The sequence below is a fragment of the Pygocentrus nattereri genome, chromosome 6, assembly GCF_015220715.1.
Source record: "Pygocentrus nattereri isolate fPygNat1 chromosome 6, fPygNat1.pri, whole genome shotgun sequence".
In the NCBI taxonomy this organism is placed as follows: Eukaryota; Metazoa; Chordata; class Actinopteri; order Characiformes; family Serrasalmidae; genus Pygocentrus; species Pygocentrus nattereri.
This window is the reverse complement of record NC_051216.1, coordinates 19,138,401-19,163,400: the sequence shown is the minus strand read 5'-3', so window position 1 is coordinate 19,163,400 and position 25,000 is coordinate 19,138,401. Positions and strand designations below refer to the sequence as shown.

At 37.5% G+C, this 25,000-nt stretch overlaps 2 protein-coding genes across 3 annotated transcripts in view; one reads left to right on the top strand and one right to left on the bottom strand.

The window, feature by feature from the left end:
- Nucleotides 1-12,488, top strand: part of LOC108424305 (inactive dipeptidyl peptidase 10-like) — a 62,365-nt gene extending 49,877 nt beyond the window's left edge. The window contains exons 12-26 of the mRNA XM_017692222.2: nt 81-119; nt 625-732; nt 1,467-1,558; nt 1,711-1,758; nt 2,643-2,764; nt 3,383-3,430; nt 4,481-4,579; nt 4,761-4,830; nt 6,533-6,727; nt 7,426-7,480; nt 8,144-8,243; nt 9,577-9,635; nt 10,003-10,075; nt 10,540-10,613; nt 10,756-12,488. Of these exons, the coding sequence (XP_017547711.1) occupies nt 81-119; nt 625-732; nt 1,467-1,558; nt 1,711-1,758; nt 2,643-2,764; nt 3,383-3,430; nt 4,481-4,579; nt 4,761-4,830; nt 6,533-6,727; nt 7,426-7,480; nt 8,144-8,243; nt 9,577-9,635; nt 10,003-10,075; nt 10,540-10,613; nt 10,756-10,881 (1,308 nt within the window). The 3' untranslated portion in view covers nt 10,882-12,488. The remainder of the gene's footprint in view (nt 1-80; nt 120-624; nt 733-1,466; nt 1,559-1,710; nt 1,759-2,642; nt 2,765-3,382; nt 3,431-4,480; nt 4,580-4,760; nt 4,831-6,532; nt 6,728-7,425; nt 7,481-8,143; nt 8,244-9,576; nt 9,636-10,002; nt 10,076-10,539; nt 10,614-10,755) is intronic.
- A 436-nt stretch (nt 12,489-12,924) lies between these two features.
- Nucleotides 12,925-25,000, bottom strand: part of LOC108424244 (inactive dipeptidyl peptidase 10-like) — a 126,817-nt gene continuing 114,741 nt past the window's right edge. For both annotated transcript variants that reach the window (XM_037539285.1, XM_037539286.1), the window contains exons 18-26: nt 23,763-23,861; nt 21,761-21,830; nt 19,415-19,609; nt 19,206-19,260; nt 17,869-17,968; nt 17,537-17,595; nt 17,273-17,345; nt 17,058-17,131; nt 12,925-15,918 (exon numbers count right to left, since the gene is read on the bottom strand). In XM_037539285.1, the coding sequence (XP_037395182.1) occupies nt 15,781-15,918; nt 17,058-17,131; nt 17,273-17,345; nt 17,537-17,595; nt 17,869-17,968; nt 19,206-19,260; nt 19,415-19,609; nt 21,761-21,830; nt 23,763-23,861 (863 nt within the window). In that variant the 3' untranslated portion in view covers nt 12,925-15,780. The remainder of the gene's footprint in view (nt 15,919-17,057; nt 17,132-17,272; nt 17,346-17,536; nt 17,596-17,868; nt 17,969-19,205; nt 19,261-19,414; nt 19,610-21,760; nt 21,831-23,762; nt 23,862-25,000) is intronic.

The window sequence follows — 25,000 nt, the reverse complement described above, 5'->3', positions numbered from 1 at the left end:
TTCAAATACACATATAAAAGCAGAGATGATTGTTCTTGTGGGTTGACTTAGTTGAACTCTTTACCCTTTTCTTACCATAGAAACATGTCATGACTTCAGACAAGTGGATTGACCAGCAGGTAATGAAATAGCAATCATAACATTTAAATATAATATATTGATATTAATCATGGATAGTATTAAGTTTCTGGACTAGATGTACGTATGAACACAGGTACCTTGATGGAGCCCCTATATGTGCCTGAACAGTTGATTAAAACTGTAGCTTATCATACAAGCTGCGCTTAGCCCTGCCCACTAACTGCTCACTCATGAGGCACAGGGTTTGAAAGGCAGAGTGAAATCTAGCCAGATTGAGTCAATACAGAAAATGAAAGTTCAGTGACGAAAAGTATTAATAAATGCAAGGCTTTTCCATCAAAACATTCTACAGAGGTCTTATTTCACTCTGGCCAAGGACAAAGAGGTTATGAAAGAATAAAAAGGCCCATAAACTGTGGATTTAGGCTTGTGTGCCAGTTTTGTACATAAGTGCTCAGTTCATCAGGGCCTCGGTTTCTTAGACATTTTTAGTGTTTTTGCGTAGGCAGAGTTAACCAGTGTCCTGCTATGTCATTGGTGCAGAATGAAGAGCCTGTGTTCTCCAAAGATGGAACCACATTTTTTATGACATTACCCATAAAACACGGCAACAGAGGATCCTTTCGTCACATCACCATGATGTCAGAGCAGGTAGAGATGCTCCACACAGACACATTCTGTACAACCAAACACAGATACTAAACCCAATAAGGGAGACTCATTATTATAAAGTTAAACCTTACAACTTACAGAACTTTAATTTTTGCTAAATTATTCTCTTAAGTTATGCAACTCGAGTATAATTCCGTATGTAATTATGAAAAATTATTCCCAGTATATGTTGCTAGCATGAGTTCTGCACTTTAGTTCTGTATTTATTTCTGTTTTATTGCCAATTCCTCTTGTTCTTATAAGCACAAATGTGTTATTAATTGAAAGTCTGCCAACTTCACACTGGATAGTTTTTCTGCTTATTTTAATATGCTATGAGAGAGAGATAATTAATAAAAAAATAACTGATTAAAACAACATGCTTTTGTCATTGCCAGCAATATTTGTAACTGTTTCACTTATAAAATAAACAGATACAAATAGATACAAATGATACAGTCAATACAGATGAACACAACACTGACCATTTGAAATGGTCCCCTAAACTGGACAGTCAGGAGCACAACACTGAAACATTATTACAGGGAACAGAATGTCTGACATTATATGAGTTTGCACTTTTCTCAGCAACAGAAGTCACATTCTAAATTTTCTCCACTGTGTTTTTGGACTCATAACAACGTACTCACAAAACAACACACTAAATAGTTAATTAGTCTTTTGGACATGGCCAGTAATTGTGTTCTTTATGTAACCTCTACTCTTGTGTCCAGGAACCAGGCTCAGAGGTCAATATAAGACACCTGACCTCTGGCAGCTGGGAGGTCACTAAGATTCTAGCCTATGACGAGAGCCTGAACACTGTGTGAGTTATACACACCAACACACACACATTCACACTCACATGCAATTCTGTTTATCCATCTACATATTTACCCATTTCTGTTTTTCACGTTTATAAGTCAGAATAACATTCTGTGCCAGCATTGCTCTGAATGTCTTCTTGTTTCTCTGTAGTTATTACCTCAGCACAGAGGGTGGAGCTTCTCACAGGCACCTGTACAGGTAAGCACAGAGGCCTTCCAGGGGCTCAGGTGATCATTAACCCAGGGGCTTCTTTCTACAGGTCATTCCATCTTAAAAATTAAAATTGAATTACCTTAATAAGTTAAAATATTTCCACGTAACTCTATTATCAGATTAAATAAGACACTTTTGGCTCTCTGTTTGAAATTTTATGACTCTGTGTTGGGTTGCTAGTGAGAAATGAGGGCTGAAATGGAAGGGATGGGAACCTCTTGCTATGACAATGATCCACACCTCTCCACAAAGACTGCTGTGCCGAGATAAAACAGGCAGAACAAGTGCATATTGTCTTGATGTCAAAAATCAAATGCATTAATTATCTCAAAAAATCATTTACTTGCTTGCTTACTTATGAAGACAAATATCCAGTGTGCTTTCTTTTTGGTAAGCCATACACAGTTCCTTAGAAACATTAAAGAATTAATGTTTAGTAACCACAGGGACTTTAGGTTATGGAAGTGTGTAAAAAACTGGCCCTGCTGGTGAGCCCTGGCCATCTAGGGGTTAAACTGCAAGGGCGTGTCTGTACACCCCTCATTTCCTCACTCTCACAACTGCATAACTTACCTATTAGTTTCTTAGTAGTTACCAAATCATTCATAGCAGTTGCTGAATAATATGTGTCATGATTAATAAATGAATAATAAGTGCAGGGCCAGTTTCTTAGACCCTGGAGTAAAAAATCATTTTCAATGATGAATCACCCTTGTTAATGCAATTAAGTCTAACACTTGGCTTAATTCATATCCAGGAAAGACACCCCTAGAGTACTACAGAATTTGCATTATTATACATTTACGTCGCTTTTAAAGACTTCTGTACAGTGTGTGACAGTGATGTTATGTTTTGACTTGTGTCATCAGGGTGAGCACAGTGGATCCATTTCATCGCGAGTGTTTGACATGTTCTCTGTTCAAACCACACTGCTCCTACTACGATGCTTCCCTCAGCTCTGATTCACAAGCAGTACTGCTGCACTGCGCAGGTACGCCCCACTACTTCACAGTAATACCCACATGCACTGTATGTCCAAAAGTGTCTAGACACCCCTTCTAATTAGTGCACTCAGCTGCTGACACAGGTGTTCAACAACTTGTATAATGAGCATGCAACATGTGTAATCTCCACAGAAAGGAAGGAACAATAGCTTGGAATGCACTGAAGCAGTCACGAAAGCATACGGTCACACTGCCCAAGGCTAGAGGGGTATGAAGCTCCCCATCATTGAACTGTGGAGCAGTGAAACCCTTTTGTTCATGAGATGAAGTGACATGTGTGATCTTGTGGCTGAATGCAGTCCTCACAGCAATGTTCCAACGTTTAATTATAAAGCCTTTCCAGAAGTGTAGAGGCTGTCACTGCAGCAAAGGAGGGACAAACTCATTATTAATAACCTTGATTTTAGAAAAAAAACTGTTGGGTAAGCAGGTGTCTGCAAACTTTTAGACATATAATATATAATATTATAATATAATAATATTATATTATAATATGTCTCTAGTTTTAACTTCATCTAGTCTTAATCTAATTTAGCAGAATATAAGCAGACCCACTTAAGGTAATTTATTTTGCCTGATGAGTTAAAGTGCTCATATTTTCTCAGGGCCTGATGTTCCCAAAACTACTGCACATCAGCTCAACAACATTACTCGTGAGTATTAAGCACTCACACACACACACAAACACACACACACACACACGCACCTACACACACACACACACACACACACACACACACACACACACACACACACACACACACACACACACACACACACTATCTATTCTTTTTTTTTTTGAGAAGTCTTTCTGAGTGCTCTGTTTTAATGACTCAGTGGGTATTTTGCCACCAGTAAACTCAGAATAAAACTAAATGATCACATGCATTTCTAAAGATCATATAATTACTAGCTATTTAAAGCCACAGCCTTGGCATTCAGAACAATGTGGTGGCTCCTGTATCTGATTCATCTGAATCGGAGTCATTTAACACTGATAGAAGGAATTAATTATACTGGCCTCCACACATGCTTAGGCACAGTTCTGTGGGTAGAAAACGACAGTCCGTAACATAAAGAATTATATTAACAATATTCTGTCATATAAATGATTATATTTCATGGCTAATTTTTTTAATGTTTGTCAATAATGGAGTCAATATGTTCCTGTTTTGCTTCAAAATGATAGCTGGCTGTATTTCACTTGTTAAACAACTAGGCAGCATTATGTTTGTGAACCAGCAGGAATGTACAATGAATTCAGTGATGGATTAACTAATGCTTAATTGTGCATTTCTGTTTATATGAATAGCTAAACCCTTTAAATGACCAGGACCCCCTGCCAAAGTTTTATTACACACTTCTACAATCTAAGAATAGCTCAGCCAGTTTGCATCAAAGTCTCTGTAGTTTCTCAGTAATAAGCCTTAGTATGTAATAAGTCTGGGATTTTAAGGGGTTAAAAACACGCTTGACAAATAAAACAGTTTTCCTCAGCATGAGTACACTGATTATATTTTCCTGTTAACCTTCTATGTTATAACTGACTTTAATGACTTTATGTCCTGGAACAACCACATAACTTATAGTTATTATCAATATTATGAAGATGATTTGCATTTTTTGGTGTGTATGTTTGTGTTCGTATGCATAAAGATGTGGTGGCTGAAGCTGATATGTTGTCTCTTTTTCTGACTGTGCAGGTCATATGACTCTAGATTCTGGTTTGGAGCTCAGAGAATCTCTCCGAAGGAGAAAGATCCCAAGCAGAGAGATCAGAACTTTACTCTACAATAACCAAGGTGACAAAAGACCATCATTAGCTGCATCACAGAAATGACAGAAATGTGGTCAGCCCAAGCAAATTGGTGGGTTTTTCTATAGTACTAATGGGGCTTGTGGTAATAATAAACACACTTTAAATGGTAGCATAATGGAGGTTTGTTCAAAGTGATGAATGTTATAATGAGAATTTGTTTGCAGTGCTGCGGCTGGAGCTCAGCTTCCCTCTGGATTTTGATGAGAGCAATCAGCACCCTGTGCTCCTCATACTGTACGTTTATCTCTTTACCCTCAAATTAACCATTTTTTACACATACACACATACACATACACACACACACACCCACCCACACACACACACACAACACATCTTTTCCTTCTAATGTGATGACTTCCAGCAATTGTGAATATCAAACAATAATTTTACATGCTGTTTTGTTTTCATACTTGTAAAACCAAGGATTTATAATCCCCTACAGTGACCAGACTGTGTCCAAGTTTAAATATAATGAGAATACAACTCTAGTCAGAACTATTCACTGTACAAGCAGCTTGTATTTCAAAAACCTTTGTAAGTTTCCTCCAGGAATCGAAATGACAGTTTAAAAAGATAATTTTACCCTCTTTACAAATTGTCATAACATCAGGGTGTCATCATTATGCATAATTCAATCGTATATATAACGAGATATAAACAAAGTCATTCAGAGTGGATAAAGTTACAGTTTCTTTACAGAGGCGATAATAGGAACCAGGGGTCACTATGTCTACATAAATTCTCTTTTAAAGATATAGATATTAAAGGGACAGTCCTATCACGTCTACCAATACACAGCTGTTTCTAAAACCAAACACAAAAAACCCACACAAACATTTACCTATTACATGTAGCATGCAATACACACTGCCTTCAGCCAGACATTAATCTACTACTACTACTACTAATAATAATAATAAAATAAGAAGTACTACATAGCATATCACTATAATTTGAAAAACTGTTGCTCTTTACAAAAAAATTAAATGAAATGGCCCAAAATGCCCCAAAATCACTTGGAAAAAAGTCTGGTTCCATTGATTTACATTAAAAGTAAAATGTGTTTTTTTTTTCATCTCCTGTAAAGTTTTGGAAATATGAAATTTTGTTCTGAAAGCAACAGAGTTGTGGCAGAGACAAAGAATACAAAGAAATAATATTTCTAATTGGAATTCTGATACCAATATAATAAGATAATAGATAATAATTACTGCTTATTTTTATTATTTTTTATTAGGATTACACCCAACACTTTTTCCAAGCAACACAGTCCTCAAAATAAATTATTTCAATAAATGGCTTTTAAATGGAATGTAATTCAAAAATAATAGGAACTAATCAGAGCACATTACTGAAATTGTGTGATCCATTATATGCTGCTTCTGATAACAGTTTTAATTAGATGCTCAGTAATCTGTAACATATTTTCAAAGCTCATTTTGAAAGTTACTTTTCCAGCACTGCGTGGCATATTAGGCCATGTGAAGCGTTACACAGATTAGCGTGCGTTCATTATGAAGTCTAGGAGCTCATCTTGTGCCTTTTATAATCAATTTTCACAAAGACTGTGATATGTAAGTGAATCACTTTAGACCTTGAAAATAGAGCCTTGTTGTGTTATTGATATTTGGTTGTGGGATTCAAATGTGGATCAATAATCCTGAGAGTGGCCACTCATATCACATCACTCAAGCTGAAATGGTGGAGTGTGTGTGAGAGCATCTGGTCATGTTAGTGTCTAATCAGAGCAGTGTTACGTCAAAAGCAGGGCACACAGTCTGTTAGCTCTTTATTGATCCTGTCACATCACTGATTATCTATCACCTGCTATTGATTACCCGACACAGCCAGTCGCCTTGCACTCTTTCCGCTGTGTTCTGTACATGTGTGTGAGAAGGCATACCAACAAACGTTTATTTTTCCTTTCTTTCTTCAGTGACAGCACCCCTGGTGGTCAGCAGGTCAGTGATCGTTTCCGTCTGGACTGGGACTCTGTGCTGGTCAGCTCTGATAATGTCATTGTGGCTCGCCTGGACGGCAGGGGCAGTGGATTCCAAGGTCAAAAAAATCTACAGGAAGTCCACAAACGTCTGGGGGTGGTGGATGTTCAGGACCAACTCGTTGCATTGGAGTAAGACAGATTCTCAGGCTCTTTTCTCTCTCTTCTGTGTCTGTGTTTAAACCCTCACTTATTTATCCCTCACACCTAAAAATCTGACAACAGTTAAATAATATAATATTGCTCTCATTATTCCTGTTTATGTAGTAAGCTGCTCTAAGACTCATGTTGAAAGTATTAGCCAGAGATGAGGTAAACAAAATAATTTATATAGTTTATGTTAGCCAACATTGCAATTTCAAATCATTGTTTGCAATTTCAGTTAAATTTCTGACTTTCATCTCACAGCCATATTACTCATACTGTTTGTTCAGTGAATTGCTCTAAGGCTTTGATTATATGTGTTTGTCTAAGAGAGAGGGAAAAGGATGAGATATAAGGCCCCTTTTTGATTAATATCATAATTTCAGATAATACTTTGCCATTTTGGTTACTCTCCTGATTAATTTTAGGCCGTGTTGCTCTTACTGTTTGCAAGTCTGCACTGAGGTAAAGGTGATGATACATGAAGCTCTTTGATGGTTAATATTTAAATTTCAGGCCACACTGCCGTTTCGGTTACATTTACCTATGCACTCAATAATGCAGTCATTTTTAATTCCATGTTGTTTTATAAACTTCTAACTAAACATCTAACATTCAGCCCTGACACAGTGTACATCAAACCAGTTTGGCTTGGAGGATAATGCTGGTTTTGTCTATACTTTCAGGTATCTGCAGAAACAGCCATATATTGATGGGAGCAGAATTGGGGTTTTGGGCAAGGTGAGGATCTCAGTCTGCCAAACACAATCACAATGTACAGGATAAATAAATGACAGTTCGTCCTGCAACGACATGTAAAAAGGAAAAAAGCAGATTTTCTGTATGCTCTTTTTCCCAACATAGAAACAAGCCTTTAAGTTTACAAATGCTACTAAACATTAACCTGATGTAGGAGTTTAAGCTACTGATGGTTGCTAGCTTACACTAAGGACAGGAAAGGAAAGGAAAAAGAAATATTTTTGTCATCACTGTTTTTAAGATTTGAAGTAACTGGTGGAAATGTGCAGCGCACTTTGATAAGAGATAAGCCCTGTTAAGGTTGTAAAACTGTTTTTTTGTTTTTTTTTTAATCAAAGCAGGCTAGTTTGCAGAAACTCATGCTGCCATACCTCAACTTAATACCACTTGTTATTAATTTTCTTTTATGTATTTATGATTAATATTTGAACAGAATCTGAGTTTCCTTGTGGTTTTCGTTAAGTATTGTTTTATCTACACAAAAAGGACACAAAGGATTTTTTTTAATTTAGTTCCAAAATAATTTCCTCATTTCATCTACACTGTACACAGAATCAAGCTGTATGTAGCAATGTTTCTGTTTTGCATTGCCATGGGGGTAACGGTGTTGTATGTGTCTTAATGTGAATGCGTGTGGTTTTTCAGGCATATGGTGGTTTCCTGAGCTCTATTCTCCTCCTGTCTCATGGGTCTCTGTTCCGCTGTGGTGTTGCCATGGCACCTGTGTCTGACTGGAGACTCTATGGTACAACTGAACTCATTATGACTCTAAGTACAATAAAATGAACACAGCCTCACAGACTATAAAATACAAAAGTACCTTTTGATAAAGACTCTAAAAGCCAAATTAATTCGTTTGAATCTCAATAAGACATTTGTCAGCCTCCTCAGCCAACACTTGATTATGGAGTGAAAAGACCTGTGAATACCCTGACATTAATGAAAAAGACACACAATGCTGTGATACTGTGATGCATCTATATGCAAGCTGCTTTCAGAAGATAAAATGATAAATGATAAACTCAGAGGCTATATTTTTTAATCGATTGCTTTGCCTTATAAAATTATATGGACATGTACACTTTCTATCTCACAAAGACTGCACCAGAGCTCCATTATCCACTATGAACCCGAATTGCATTTAATCTCTCTCTACTGGTTTGAAAATCATATAAAAAAAAAAAAAAACTGAACTTAAATGTACAAAGAAAGAGCCTGGCTATCCACAGATGGCCTTCACATTCTACTCATTCAAGCTAGAAATCAAAGTTTTGAAACTAGGGCAGGTAAGACCTTTATCTCTAAATGTTCTTATACAAGTACTGTGTTCCTTTAGATGAACCATTTTAGGTATTAGTGAACCATGTGAAATCTGTGTGTCCTTGAAACATGCAGTATCTACACTGTATGTCTAAAAGTTTGTAGACATCAGCTCATTCAGCATTTCTTCTGAAATCCAAGGTATTAAATAGGGATTTTGCTGCAGTAATAACAGCCTCTACTTTTCAGTGAAGTCTTTACACTAGATGTCAGAACATTGCAAGAATTTGATTGCATTCAGCCACAAGAGCATTAATGAGCTCAGGTACTGAGGTTGGTGATTAGTTCTGGATCATAAGCACTACTCCAGCTCATCCCAAAGTTACTGGATAATGCTTCATCACTACAGAACACAGTTCTACTGCTCCACACCCCTCTAGCCCTACTTGCCTTTGGGCATGGTAAACTTAGGCTCATGTGCAGCTGCTCTAAAACATCCCATTCTGTTAATGAAATAATACAAGCTCTGTGTGTGTGTGTGTGTGTGTGTGTGTGTGTGTGTGTGTGTGTGTGTGTGTGTGTGTGTGTGTGTGTGCATTGGATGCAGCTTTATGTAGCTAAATTCACTAAAAGGCGTGTCTGGATACTTGAACATGTAATGTACTAGCAAATTGCTATTATGTTATTACCATCTCAGTACAAAATGGTAGACATGACTGTAAACTGACCTCATTCAAAGCTTGTCTGCTCTTGCTTTCCTCGACCCATTATTGAGTGTGAGTGAACAGCTGCTCATGCTGTTTTATTTATCTCTGAAGGTTCAGCATTTACAGAGCGCTATTTTGGATACCCAGCCAAGAACGAGCAAAAATACCAGGTAACATGACTCTTTATATAATAATCATTTTATCTAATCTATATTATACATTCATACGTACTTCCTAAGAGAACAGTTTGATTGAGTTTGCCTCTGTTTAAAGGTTAATTCTAATAATATTATGCATAATAGTATATAATCATATAATAAGGCGTATAGCACCTTTTATACAATTTTGAAAGTGTTTGTGTCTTTGACCAAAAATGTGGCCTTGATTTTTAGTCTTTTAGAATTATTTCACTGTACAATTTGTAATTAGCACTAATTGATCAAATACTTTGCTGCATATTCATTAAGGCATTCAGCTTGACAGTGTACTCCTCTGTCTGTTGGTTAAGTAGCAATGAGTGACTTTTCTGTGTGTTAGATCTCCAGTCTGCTGCCAAATATCACCGCCTCTGAGCAGGTGAAGTTTCTGATCCTGCATGGCACGGCTGACGGTGAGCAAGACTCAGTTTTCTTCGGTCTCTCTACAGAGCTCACATTACATAGGCAGCTCTTAGGCTTTCCAGATTACCCACAGACTTCATTTACAGCAGACTCTTGGTTGGCATCATACACACAGCTTATGAGAACAAAGAAGGCCTGTTTTTGAAGGTACACTGCTGGAAAGTGATTTTGAGAAATGACTGTTAGTGTATTACACCCATCTGTTGATACAGGCTCTCATAGTCCCATTACTCTTTACTTTATAATACAGTCATTGGTCAAAATGCAGGACAGCTAATTTCAACTTTAAATAACACTGACCCAAAAGAAAGGTAAAGAATATAGGCAGAGGGAGAAGAAATAATTTGACAGTCATTTGGTAGCTTTTCTCTCTGGACACTGGGATGTTATTACACCAAGAGGGTATTCATTCTCTTTCTCGTTCTCCCTCTCTCTCTTTCTCTCTCTCTCTCAGCCACTGTTCATTTCCAGCACTCAGCCGAGCTGGTGAAGCAGCTATCTATGTATAACATAAACTACACACTTCAGGTCAGTATGGCACAAAGCCGGCTCAATGGGAGACAGTGAAACGTATTGCCACTGTCAATATTAACCATGATAGCCATTCTACAGTTTACTGACATGTGAATACATTCTGTAACCTTGACCCTCCACTTCTCCACGGCTGTAGATTTTCCCGGACGAGGGCCATGACATCAGCAGCAGACACTACATGCTGAGCTCACTCATCACCTTTTTCAGGGAGTGCTTCTATGACAACACTCCTGTTGTCATGGAAACCAGGGAGGACGACTAGCCTTTGTTGCTATGGGTGATCTCCACTGGCCCACAGAGTGGGCAGGATTTAAGAACAAGATGCCTGCAACAACAAGCATCCTTCACACAGACGACTTTATTCTAATCTCACCTGACCCTCTTCTGCCCGCCAGAGGCGTGAAAGAGCTCTTTCGAGGTGGACTTATCAGACGCAGCAGTGGCAAAGCCACACCGGGCCACACACTGCAAGAACTGTGTTGGAGGAATAAGTGAGTTTTATAAAAGGTCAGGCTGAGTCAGCGGAGAATGTATTTATGAGAGCAGACAGTCACAGCTACATATTAAGACTCAAGATATTATTTCTCCACTTCAACAACAGGGGCCTCCAGCTTCCTAGTGTCACATGAAAACGAAACATAACAGAGCCATATCATCACGGGCAGGTAAACAAACAAACACAAACATGAGGAAGAAAGATGCATAAATGAAGTTGTTAAAGATATGATGCCCCAAACAGAGGAAAAGTAAAGGAGAAGGAAAAGGAAAGAGGTTGTTATATCCCTTTATTTTTTCTCCTGCATAAACATTCCAAATAATAAGGCTTAGAGATTGTGGAGAAAGTATTTCTACACCAGTCAGGCCTCAGCTAAAGATCGCACTACTGTGTCAAATAAAAGGAAAGATTTGTACACTGTTGAATTTTTACAATTTACTTTCTGAACTTGTTGAACACTGTTAAAAAATCTATATGCTGTATGACCTCATACTATTAGAGATCTCTGATGTAGCAAGTGTTTACTTCATCAGAAGTAAATACATTTATCTTTTATTACATTTATGGCCTTCAGAGCATTTGCTATGACCTTCATTTGAGCAGTAAATGTTTTTCTATTCCTCAGTGTATGTAAATGCATACACTTCAGTGTTACATTCAATACTCTACACATCACACCTAAGCTGAATGTGAAATAATTGACATAGCAATTAAACAAAAACCCAACTGTAGCATATAAATAATACTGGGTTTTATATTTATTTATTTATTTATTTATTTATTCATTTATTCATTTATTTATTTAGAAAGTTATGTTGGTCAACAGAAAGCTGCTGGAAACAGTCCAAAATGAGAAGAGCCCTTAAACTCCGATGTTTTACCTGAAATAATCCTAATGATGATGTTTTAAATGAAATATTTGTTGAGCATTTATTATATAACTAAGCTCATACAGGCCATCAGGACTGTTTTGCACCATCCCTTTCTATATTACAGACCTAGAATTCATACCAGGCACAAAAACACTGACCATGTACATTGTAATGAAGCATTTTGATATTTAAAAAATATGTGTATAAGAAAAGTTGTTAATTATCTCACACAGATGTCCAGGAGAGATTATCCTACTATCAAATATGCTTTATGTAGGTATAAATTTATTATAACTGTCACTGCAATTGTTCCATTTTTCATTTTATTCTTGCAATGCTTACATATGTACATCAGTCAAATAAATCATAAATATGGGCTGTTCCTTTTGTGCATTTTGCTTTATGCTACAAGTGCACTTCTAGAAGAACTGTGACAGTATTCAGTTTCACAAACCATGACCTTTGCTACGATTGATGACACGTTTCACATAACAAGCAAATGCATAAAATGAAAATGTTATAAACCATTAAAATATACATATGCATGTAAAGATATGGCCATTGTGATGTTGTGTAAGTTATACAAACAGATACAAGTTTTAATTTTTAAATAAAAATGTAATATTATGCCACATAAAAGCATACAAAAATAGCTTATGTGGTATTTTGTATCATATGTTGTTCAACAAAAATTAACAGCATGATGCTATCATTACCTTTTACTATAGCAATTTATACCACTGTTTTTCAAATCCAATTGATGAATAAAAGTTCAAAGAATAATTATATGGTAAAATTCTACTACCACATGACTCTTGACCTACATCTCCACTCAGTTCCAATAGCCCACAGTCAAAGGTAAAGAGATAGACCACAATTATTTTTGCTTATTCTAATGGATAGGCAGAGTTGAGCGTATAGCACTACTGAGACTGGGTCAGTTTAACGAGTTATTTATTTATAGTCATGACTAGAGGACAAAAATGGTCAGTCCAAACTTTCAAACGCCCTCCCCTGTGACCACCCCTGCCTCCCCAAAAAGACAATAAAACAAAGAAACAGCAAAACTAAACAATAATCAGCATTACAAAAGCCACCCTCCCCCAGTGATAAACAAATCAACACAAACAGATATGTACTGGTGACTGGATTCATCCTGCTGGCTAAACTACTATGAGATCTGATACATCTCAAAAATATACTGTATGTATGTACTGAATACAGTCTTCTGTACAAATCACACCGCCATCTCTGAAGTCTACTATATACACACACACATGCACACCTGTCCACACCATGGTTTCATGATTTTATGACCTTACTAAGGATTTAAACATGGTACAGAACATTCTAACTCAGTCTCCACATTCAACATGAATCATGTTCAATAACCAGTTACAGAAACATTCCTCCAGTTTGCACCATTAGCATTCAAGTCTTTGAATTCACTGGTGTAACTTTTGTAATTGACTTGTAACTATTACAAATATAAACTTAGAGAAAACTCTTCTGTGCATGCTGTGTACACTTCTGTACTAGTACACTGAAATGAGGGACCTAAAGTAGCCAAAAGAAACAGTGACTGGGTTAAGCAACAGGTAAACTACTGAAAACTACCCAGTTAGTCCATCTCTTGACTGTAAACTGCAAGGAAATCTGAGAAAGTGAAAGCATCATAAATGTAGTCACTATTTCTCATTACAAGACTGTATGGTCTACAATTATGTTTTAAAAATTGTCACTTTAATTGAATAATCTTACAATATTCTTACAACAATCTCAGAATGAGAAATGTGAGATTTATTGCCTACATTTAAGATGCTGTCATGTGCCACAACAGGGTTCCCACTTCATTTAGGAAACAATTTTCCATTTTTTTCAGTAAAATTTCCATGACTTATGTACATAACGAAAGCTCACGAAATGTTTGACACAACTGGAAAACATTTCTCAGAATTTCCAGGCTTTCCTGGAAACCTATTATATTTTGCATTATACTTCCTAATTTCTGGGACAGAACTGGGTAATTAGGGGAAGTTCCACAGATTATTTTAAAAATTTCTACATAATTAAATCATAAATGTGCAAACAAGCCATTATAGTGTTTTGTTATGACATATACTGTTCTAGAGAAACTTAACAACTGCTTCACAGTGGTAGTAAAGCAGTAGGTGCCTGTTAATGTCTCTAAAAAATAGCCCCTAAATAGATTTATCCCTGTTTTACTATCATCAACATTACCTATAAAAAGTCATTTTACATTTTATTTTTTATAAATGAGTCATTTTACTAGGATTTTTGGATAATAAAGACAATAACTACATAGTTGTGTCCCAAAATTTTAACAGCCTTGGTCAACTTACATGGGATGTAGATTTTGGTGAAAATACAGTAAACAGAAGTTACAGAAGTTACAATGTTAAATATGAAAATTTTTTGCAAGTTTTAGAGCACAGATTTTATTTATTTGTATTTATTTGCTGAATGTAACATGGCAAAAAAATAACATGTTCCATAAATTTGTTGCATTTTATGTTTTTATTTTTGTTCAATATGTTAAAGCCAAACGTGTACTAATTTTCACTAGAACCAGGGGTGTCCAAACTTCTGTATATAACTATATTTGCATTGTACACATAGTGATACCCAGATCCTTTCACCACTATTGTAAAAAGTTGGTAAGTTTCTCTTTAGTGCACTGTTTCACACAACTGAATTGTGCAGAAATAAAAAAAAAAAAATCAGTGGAATTCCCCTTTCAAGCTTTTCACTGTAGCTGCAGTTTGGATATGGATACACAATAATAGCGCTTGTATGGTTACTGAAAACATTTGTTTAATGTAGTCTTATGTGTGGACAGGCCCTCTGAGGCTGAGAATCCAACATGGGCCTGTTGTATACAGATATGTATATATGTGTGTGTGTGTGTGTGTGTGTGTGTGTGTGTGTGTGTGTGTGTGTGTGTGTGTGTGAGTGTGTGTGTGTGTGTGTGTGTGTGTGTGTGTGTGTGTGTGTGTGTGTGTGTGTGTGAGAAAGAGAGTGTACCCAGCAGCTTCATCCTCTGTGTGGCTTAGGGCTAATTGATGGGAACTGCACTTCCTCTTGGTGAGAGCGGTTGCCATGGAGACAGTGAGCATTTTCTTGTGCAGTAACAGACGAAGTGCAGCTCTCTTGTCCTGACATCTACCACACAAAGACTTAGGGGAATAGAAGAAAAAAAACATGCTCTGTGACTGGACCAGTTCCATGCGGACAGGACAGTACGCTTTGCCTGGCCGAACCGAGGATCAATCATAAAAGTCAGCGCTGAGACTGGCTTGATCAAGAAACATCCAGCTTAAGATCTCAGTGATTTTCTGATATGTGAAGGATTCTGATGTCGTCCTGGCAACCGAATCCATTTTCCAGTGACAGACGTCCACTGTTCATGGTTGCAGGTATACACAAACACTCAAAAGCACACACACACACACACTCACTCGCTTCTCAGACACAGCCTTTACATCCAAATAGTCTAAACACCAAAACATGTACCCACATGCATATATACACATACCTAACCATTCACTCAAACACACATGCACTCACATACACACAGCACACACTCACACATACTACACACACTTGCTTTTGTCTAAAATCTTTCTCTCTGTCAGTTCAGAGTCGCAGGCCTCTGTAAAGTGAGATCCAAAAGAAAGCCGGGGAGTGTGTGTGGGCAGAAGTGTGTCTGTGCAGGTGTGTGCATTTGTGGGTGTGTGTATGTAAAGGTCCTGCTGTAGGTACACTCTCCTTTCTACTCTTCCTCCTCCTCTTCCTCGTCACTGAGTGGCAGCATCTCTTCTTGCAGGCAGGATCTGAAGTAGCTGCTGAGAGATGCTGAGAGATGTTGCCTACTCCGCTCTGACAGGAAGTGACCTTCATCCGGGTAAATCTACACCACAAACGGCAAATACTGAATAAACATCACTAAGCATAACTAAACAAACACTGTTGGAGCTGAATTAGTTGTGCTCTGGAAGGATGGTCCAGATTGAAATGTCACAGATCTGAATGTTTGTCAGCCATACTCAATAACAAAAACAATAACAATAACAACATGGTGGACTGCTGTGTCCATTAGCAACTTTTCTTACTGTATCTTCATGATGTCACTTCAAACAGGGCTATATTTTAATTTATATATGAGCAACCACCTGGAATCCCATAGCAGTGCCCTAATTACAGCCTAGCAACACCTTAGCAACCACCTAGGATTCCATGGCTATAGGATAATATAGCAATGCTGCTGTTTGTGTATTGATTGTGAGGTTTACAACACAGACAAATCCAACCACTGTCTTTATATTTTGAAATGGGTAGAAAACAGCATCCAGTCTATTGAGTGCCCCTTGGGCACACCTGACTACATCTGGAGGTCTCCTTTTAAAAATATGTGTACTAAGGACATGCTGACCAATAACTGTTGTAAAAATACAAAAACTGGTCCTTTCATTACAATTCCTGCAGTGTTAATAGACATTTTATTACTGTTTCAATAAAAAATACTGCAAAGATTATCTTCATTCTCATTGTCTCCATGGGAAAAAAATGTTTTGTCCTCATTCTTGTGGATTACAGGGGAAAGCCAAGATGTCACTGTTCTGCCAAATTCTGTGCAGATCTCCAAAGACTCTACAATGTATAACACTAAAAAATAAAATTTGTTGTCAATATTGTAAGTAAAGGTATGTTTATTTTTTAAATCAATTCAGAGACACAGATTTGTACTGTATTAAAATCACAGATCTCATCAGTGATCACTTTAATTACATTACCTCCCATGGTTAAACTAGACTGAGTTAACCAAATCATGATATTTGGGAGCAATCTTTATAGCTAGTATTAATGGGGCAATTTCACTTTTAGGCTTGCATTATCTAGGTTTGGTGTGCTTTTAGTAAGTGATTGTTGTGTTGAAGTAATAGCTGTGACACTCTGTCAGCTTCTACATGCTCTTTTGCTCATTTGAATACTTATAACATCAGGGTGGTGCTGTATTATTTGGTTTTACAACTAGTGTACTTGCAGTACCTGCATTGTATAGTTGGCTCCCACCTTTACCAGGTTCTTGATGAGCTCGGCTGAGTGCTGGAAGTGAATGTTAGCTTGAAGAAAAAAACATGAGGGAGAGAAAACAAATTAGTAAAAATGCCACTGGTTTATTTAAATCTTTCCAACTAAATTTTTCTCTCTATCACTCTTTCATTCATTCTGTTTTTGCCTCTCTCTTTCTTTTTCTCTCTCACCATCTGCAGTTCCATGTACGAGCATCAGAGTCTGGTCTTTAAAGCCCTTGATGTTCTGTAGCACACTGGAGGACTGGAGAATAGACAGGTATTTTAGAATAGCTTAAAAACTTTTTTATCAGATTTATAGTACTTTAGGGCACAGCACTGTGTCAAAAACACTTTATTACTTCACCACTCAGCCTTGGCACAGGCATATTTTTTGCCTGTGACAAATAAGAAAAGGAAAGCTGCTGGCTTGAGACCAGAGAACTACAAACCCACCTGATATCTGCTATCATCCTGTAAAGGAGTTCCCAGGTAGCGCTCTGAGAATGCTGAGGCTAGAGAGGGAGAAGAGGGAGAGAGAGAGAGAGAGAGAATTTAACAGGAGGGCACATTCATAATGGAACAGTAGTGCAAGCTGTTTGTTCTCTTCAGTGCAAGTACAGTCAGTGTCTGAATAAGCCTTTGGGGTAAGTAATGAGATAAGATAAGAAATGTGCCATGGCTCAGGGCTTGGAGTAAGGTTTATGTTTTAGTCAGAGCTGGAAATTGGTTTTAACATCAGGCTCTGGTTTAAGGTTAGAGTTGGGGGTTAGGTGAGCATGCTTTACCATGTAAAGTCCAGTCAGTCACTGGTGACATGGCCACAGCACATTTAAACAAGCTTTCAGTAGATTTCACCAGCAGGAGTGTTACATATCCTCCATAACCCTGCAGACAACACACATACAAACACACACAGACAAAACACCATGATTACAAAATAAACAGAATGTGTACTTGATACTCCATGATACTGGGAATTCTAATCCAGGCCACACTTAAGATAACAGTTTAATCTACAGCAGAGCTTCAATGGGTTTCATGGATGACACACATCCAACATCAACTATGCTGCCTCTAGAATGTCGTAATATTATATATAAAACAGTAACATTTTACGTTGGAGAAATATCTGAAGAGCAATATCTGGCCACTTTCCATCAATTTGCTATTTAAAAGCACAGGCAACAGTTAGCATCTCCTACTCTCTTTCCACTAATGCGTGTACGCTAAATGGTCTGTTTCCATGGAATCATGTAGCACATTTTCAAGATCAAAATGGGACTAACACATATTCACATCCCAGTATCGAAAAAACTACTACAGCTGGCTAGCATTTATATTTACACACTGATAGAAAGGGTGTTTCATGTTTGTAGTTGGACACCCCAAAAAATTAAATGGCTTACACGTTATTAACATTATTAACAACTCGCAGTAAGGTCAAACAGCAGTGTCCAACAGGGTGAGTTAACCCAGAGAACCTGTCAGTTTCCCTAGGAATCTAGTGCAAAAACAAGTTAGCTAGCTACCAACTAAAGAGTTGTTATTTCCTAAAACTAACATTTAATTTCATTTTCATGTTCTGTGATATTCTGTGGTGCAGAATTGCATCCCTCAGCATCATCAGTTTGACAGTTTTCGCTACAGTTCTCAGCTTATGCAAATACATCATACCATTGCAAATCCCCCTTACGTTGATGAAGAAAACCTGACAGCTGACAATAGCCATTGATGCTGGGGCTAATAAACTGAAAGAAAAAAAAAAAACAACACAAATGGCTCCCTTCTGATTTCCTTCTGTTACCCTGTTAGCGTAGGAGGTGGGCTGAATATCTCTTAAGATAAGCAAAAATCAGACTAGTGAATAATCAGTTAAATGCATTCTGGCAGAAAATACTAGTACATGTCTTTCAAACTGATATACTCTTTACAAAATATTTTTATGTCATGATGGCTCAGATTTATAGTATTATGCAATTGGTGACTACAGGTATTCTTTTATTATAATTTACTATTATAATTTATGAAATTGCACCTAACCCAGGCTTTCTTGCTTGCATCCACTTACTAAAAAGACAAGCACCACTACATTCACCTAAAAGCAGGAAAAATGTGGTCTTACCCGGCCAAACACTCCTATTCTGGTCTGATCTATGTATGGAAATTTCAGCAGGTATCTGGAATCAAAGTGTGCCACATGTTAGGAGATGACATCATTAACAAATGACACATGACTAACTCTTTTAGTTTTAAAGAACAGAATACAATCTGAAAATCTGTCAATAAAAAGATCAATAAAAAAGAAAAATGAACAGCAAGAGTCTCTCTTACTCTAAAGCAGCGAGTTGGTCCTGGACTTCAACCACTCCCAGACGTTTATGCACCTCCTGTAGAATCTTTTGACCCTGGAATCCACTGCCCCTGCCGTCCAGACGAGCCACAATGATGTTATCAGAGCTGACTAGCACAGAGTCCCAGTCTATTGAGTATTGATCATCCACCTGCTGACCACCAGGGCCACTGTCTCTACAACACAAAGAACAAGAAGCAAGGTTGTCTCAAGTCTCAAGAAAAATATTCTTTGTTTTGGCTACTTTTTATCCATTTATAAATAACATCTGCATTATTAACCATGCAAAAACTAATTAACAAAAGACAGTGGCTGAAACAGACCTGAACTTAATACAAATTCTGATTAGAGAGTTATGAACATCTGCAATTTGTTGCTAGCATCTGCTGTCAAACAAATAATAACCACTAGAATTGCTATCATTACTATTAACTAAATGGTGTAACACACATGCACAAAACTGTTTCTAATAGCCTGCGTAATAGAGCCCAGCCAATACATCTGTTGGCTGATAATACTGGTGACTTGTGGTTTTATTAGTATTGACCAATTTATCACTGATAATTACCTTTTTTGGGGGGGCGTTGCGGAATCCTACTTTTTTGGTTGAGGTATTAGAACTTCTCGACAATAGTGCCAAACTTTAGACTGTTGTGCCTCTGGATGGTGATGGTGGGAACGAGTAAGACAATCTTGAATGTTTTGATTCTTTCAGAATGTTGTGTTCAGGGCAGAGGTTTCAAAACAATTTGAAACACATTGTCATCATGTGCTACATTTAGTTCCAATCTTTTTCTATTTCTATACATTTCTATAATCTATTTCTGATTCTCCTGCTTCTGCAATTCTATCATTCTAATCATGATAACGTGTATTATTTTTGCGTATAACTTGAAAATGTATTGCCAGCTTTAAAACTGAAAGTTTTTATGTTTATCAACGCTAACTGGAACAGTATTTGAGAGAGAGAAAGAGACTTTTTTCATTTTTTTTTTCTTCTGCAGTTGAATTATGTGAATGAATATACTAAGCTTAGCAGAATGGGCTATTTATATTTATATCTTAGATATTTTATTCATAGCTTGTTTTCATTTAGGTAAATTCATAAAACAATCATAAAGACTGGCTCTATTCTATGCACAGATGTGTATGGTAATTTTAGTCACTTAAAATCAGCATTAGTTTCAGCTACAAAATGTTTACTCTGGTCAAGATGTACTACGCATTGACAAATCTTGGTTGCAAAAGCAGAAATTTTAACCTGCTTCATTATGCAGAATGGGCTACATGCATTTTAATATGGATAGGTTAAAATCAGGGGCTGAAATAAAAACTCTCTGCTGGCATTTGCAGCATTCCCTTTAGTTGACAATGACCTGACTGAGCAGCCAGCAATTTATCAGTGATGTCTTAATTAACCTGAGACACTTTTAAAACACAAGTCTAGGAGATGCTATATTTTTGGCAAAGCACTGGACTCGCTTCTCATCACAGCTGCCCCAGATGGCATGGCCTAAGCGAGACACTACTGAAAAAACCACAGGACTTCTTGTTTTTTAGGCTGATTCCAAAAAGCAGAGAGATAAATGCAGCTTAAATGCTTTTTGCTGAACAGATGGCAGTTTAGACGTTTGATGTCAGCAATTTTGTCTTAAGGTGTGAACCCTAAAGTCACAGCAGGTGTCAAAAGCATAAAAAACATACTGGTAAAGATAAAAGCAATTTTGCCAAGTTAATTAGCACCTAAGGGAAGCTTTGTGCTGTTTTCAGGAAGGCAAACAAATTAAAATCCACAGAAGACTTTGAAGAGCACATTAAGAGTTTACCATCTTTCAGCACTGTGATTACAGTGTTTAACACAATCAGTATAAGTGGATAAATATCCTCTTTCACTGTGTACTAATACTAATGTATACAGCAGATCCTTTCCTGCAAGAGCATATTCATCTCTAAATGGAAAATTACCTGCAGCTGGGTTCCTCACTCATCACAATAGCTCTTAATGTAAACACACAGCAGAACGATGATCATTATGACATGCATCAGTTGTTCCTTTCCCTCCCCTCAACTATACTCTCCTCCTCCCCTCAAGCCTCATGTGCCCTCCTCTGCTCTTCTCTGCTCTTGTCTTCTCTCCTTCTATCTACTCTCCTCTGCTGTTCTAAAAGAGCAATGGTGTTCATTAACCATTCCAGTGTTCATTGTCTCTACATATAATTTGAGGAGGGCAGAGGTCTGGCAATTGCATGTGTAGTTAAACGGGGCTAAGCCGAGAGGACGCTGATAGCTGCTGATCAAACATGCTCTTGCAGTAGCACAGTGCTTACATCATAAGTAACAGTCCATACTGGCGTGAGTCGGAGAAGTCAGGCGGGAGAGCAATCTTCAGAGGCAGCTCTACATATGGAACAAAACATTCTGAGCATCATTAAGTTCACAATAGCCTTAGATGACCTACAACATTTAATGAAATAACTCTGTCAACATTTACATTTCATAACAAAAGCATCATATGGATTATTTTACAGTGTCAGATAGATAAGTATATGATAATATATGTTCATAAGTAAATATCAGTCATATCAAGACAATCATGCAACTCACATATATACACTAAGCACTTTTTAGGAACACCTATACACCTACTCTTTCAAGCCAATTTTGTGACAGCAGTGCAGTGCATAAAATAATGCAAATACTGGCCTGTGGCTTCAGATAACATGAACCATCAGAATGGGAAAAATGTAATAATTGATGTGAACATTACCTGAAGCTGCACACCTGTATCTGCATACTTTTATGCACTGCACTGCTGCCACACAATTGGCTGGCATGATTGTCAGTGCCAGAAAGGATGGTTTGAGTATTGCTATAACTACTGATCTCCTCAGATTTTACTCAGAATGGTGCAATAAAGAAAAACATCCAGTGAGTAGCAGTTCTGCAGACAGGAATGCCTAGTTGATGAGAAAGATACAATTGTACAATTGTGGTGAGCAGAAAAACATCTCAGAATGCACAGCATATTGAATGTTTAGGCAGATGGGCTACAACAGCAGAAGACTATGTCAGGTTTTACTTCTGACTGTCAGCCAAGAGTAGAAAGCTGAGGCTGCAGTGAGCACATGCTCATCAAAACTGGACAGTTGAAGACTGAAAAAACATAGCCTGGTCTGATAAATCTCTGGTCACAGATGATCAGAATTTGGTACCAACAGCATGAATCTATGGACTCCTCCTGCCTTGTGTCAACAGTCCAGGCTGGTGGTGTAATGGTGTGTGAAAAGTTTACTTGCCACACTTTGAGCCTGTTAAGGTTAATACCTATCAATCATTGCTTGAATGCCACATTCAGCCTATTTGAGTACTGTTGCTGACCATGTGCATCCCTTCATGGCCACAACTTAATCATCTTCTAATGGCTACTTCCAGTCAGCCATGGATATGGTACACTGGGAGATTCACGGCATGAAAGAACACCTGAAAAATCTTCAAGATTTGTGTGATGCAATCATGACAACATGGACTAAAATCTCAAAGGATCAATCTTATGTTATAGAATCCATGCCAAGAAGAATTAAGGCTGTTTTGAGATCAAAAGGAAGCCCTACCCAGTATTAGTACAGTGTTCCAAATAAAGTGCTCAGTAAGTATATATGTATGTATATAGTTACCTATAAATTATATGTTTTGTTTATTTTTTTAAGTGAAACTAAGATATTGGAAAAATATTGGAAAAATATAAATTGCCCTATCTTTTGCACAGGTTGCATTTAATTTTTTTCATTTTTCAGTTTCAGTTGCTTTCAGCAAATGCACTAAATGTACATTAAAATGTTCCGAAGTGTGTTCTTGAGAACACATATTTATTTTCACTTGTCCATAACCCTCCATATAAATGTTATAGTTTTACAAGGGTTTAACACAGCTTCTTTCCACTAGTCATTTTTATTTTCATGCATTTATTTTTATTTAGGTCATCTCATTCAAACAACGGAGAACTAACTGTATTGAATTACGTGTGCATTGAATTGCTTTTATATACAAAATCAAACAATTACGATGAAAAAATAAATCATTGTGATGTTGCAAAAACTTTAGGGTGAATTTTGAGAAATGTCTGTCTGTTTGGGATCTGGGCTATGAAAGCTCACAGAAAATGATAATGAAATATTAGAAAATGAAAAGCTGAGATGTTAAATATGTCCTGTGCTATGTTGAGCCATGCACTCCTGCACTTGGAATAAAACCTTACTACATCAACTCACATTAAAAGTTAAAAATAAAGGTTTTGTTCCTACAGTACCAATATGTAAAATGAGTATTTACCAAAGCGGTCAATCTGCAGGGATTTATATTCAGTGAGCTGGATCCTCTTGTACCTCAGAGCAGCTTTGAGAAGTGAGTTATTCTCCAGAATGAAATAATCTAGGAACAGAGACACAAAGTGAGACATCTTAACAAATAAACAGGTGGAGCCATCAAAGAGCTGAGTGTGGTTCACAAGTGTTTTTTTTTCCCCCAAAACAACCCTGTTCTCCTCTCCCTGCAGCATGGCCACTCACTGTGATTCACTTATTGAGGTGTTATGATGTGATCTATTTTATGCTATGACCACAGTCATTTAGCTGCTGCCTGCCAACCATATTGTGCATCTGCAGAGAGTCTGCCTCCATGGGGAGCACCATCAAAATGAGTAAGGTGAGGTTTATAGAGGCTCCACTGCCTCTTTTAATCATAACAACACTGACTAAAACCCCATTTAAAACCAGGTCAGCTCCACTAAAGGAGCAGCACTGAGAGTACTGGCATACACTAGATTTCAAATCACTAATTACATTAGCAAATGGTCAGGTAGAGGCATCAGCACATCAGAAACAAGGACATTAGACACAAAACACATTTCAAATGAAACCATTCAGGAAGTGTATTACCTTTTGGGCTTTGCAGGGATAACACAAAGATGCATCCTGCAGTTGCCTGTTATACAGGGGTAGGTGTTTTATAGGGTAAAGTAAGCAATGATTCTGTGTAGGGATGGCCAAGTTATTGACTTGGCAGTAAATATCAATGAGCAGAATTTTGTGGTATTTTTTTTTCTTTTTGTATGCATGAGTGTTCCACGCCTGCCCTGCAATGGACTGGCGACCTGTCCAGGGTGTATCCTGCCTACTGTCCAATGACAGCTGGGATAGGCTCCAGCACCCCCTTCCAGAAGGATAAGCGGTATAGATGATGTATGTGTGTGTGTGTGTGTGTGTGTGTGTGTGTGTGTGTGTGTGTGTGTGTGTGTGTGTTTACATTTACAGCATTTAGCAGACGCTCTTATCTAGAGCGACTTACAAGAAGTGCTTTGTCAATCTAGAGAAAGTATCTTTGCTAGTTACCAATAGCTTAGAGAAAAAGACAGTCCTGAGCTCAGATACTGCTAGAAACAAATATGTCACGCAGAACTCGTGCCATTCAATGCAATACATTGTGTGTGTGTGTGTCTGTGCTCAGGTGGCTAGAGTGAGACTAGAGTGAGATTTACAGATGGCTGGAGTGAGACTGGAGTGAGATATTCA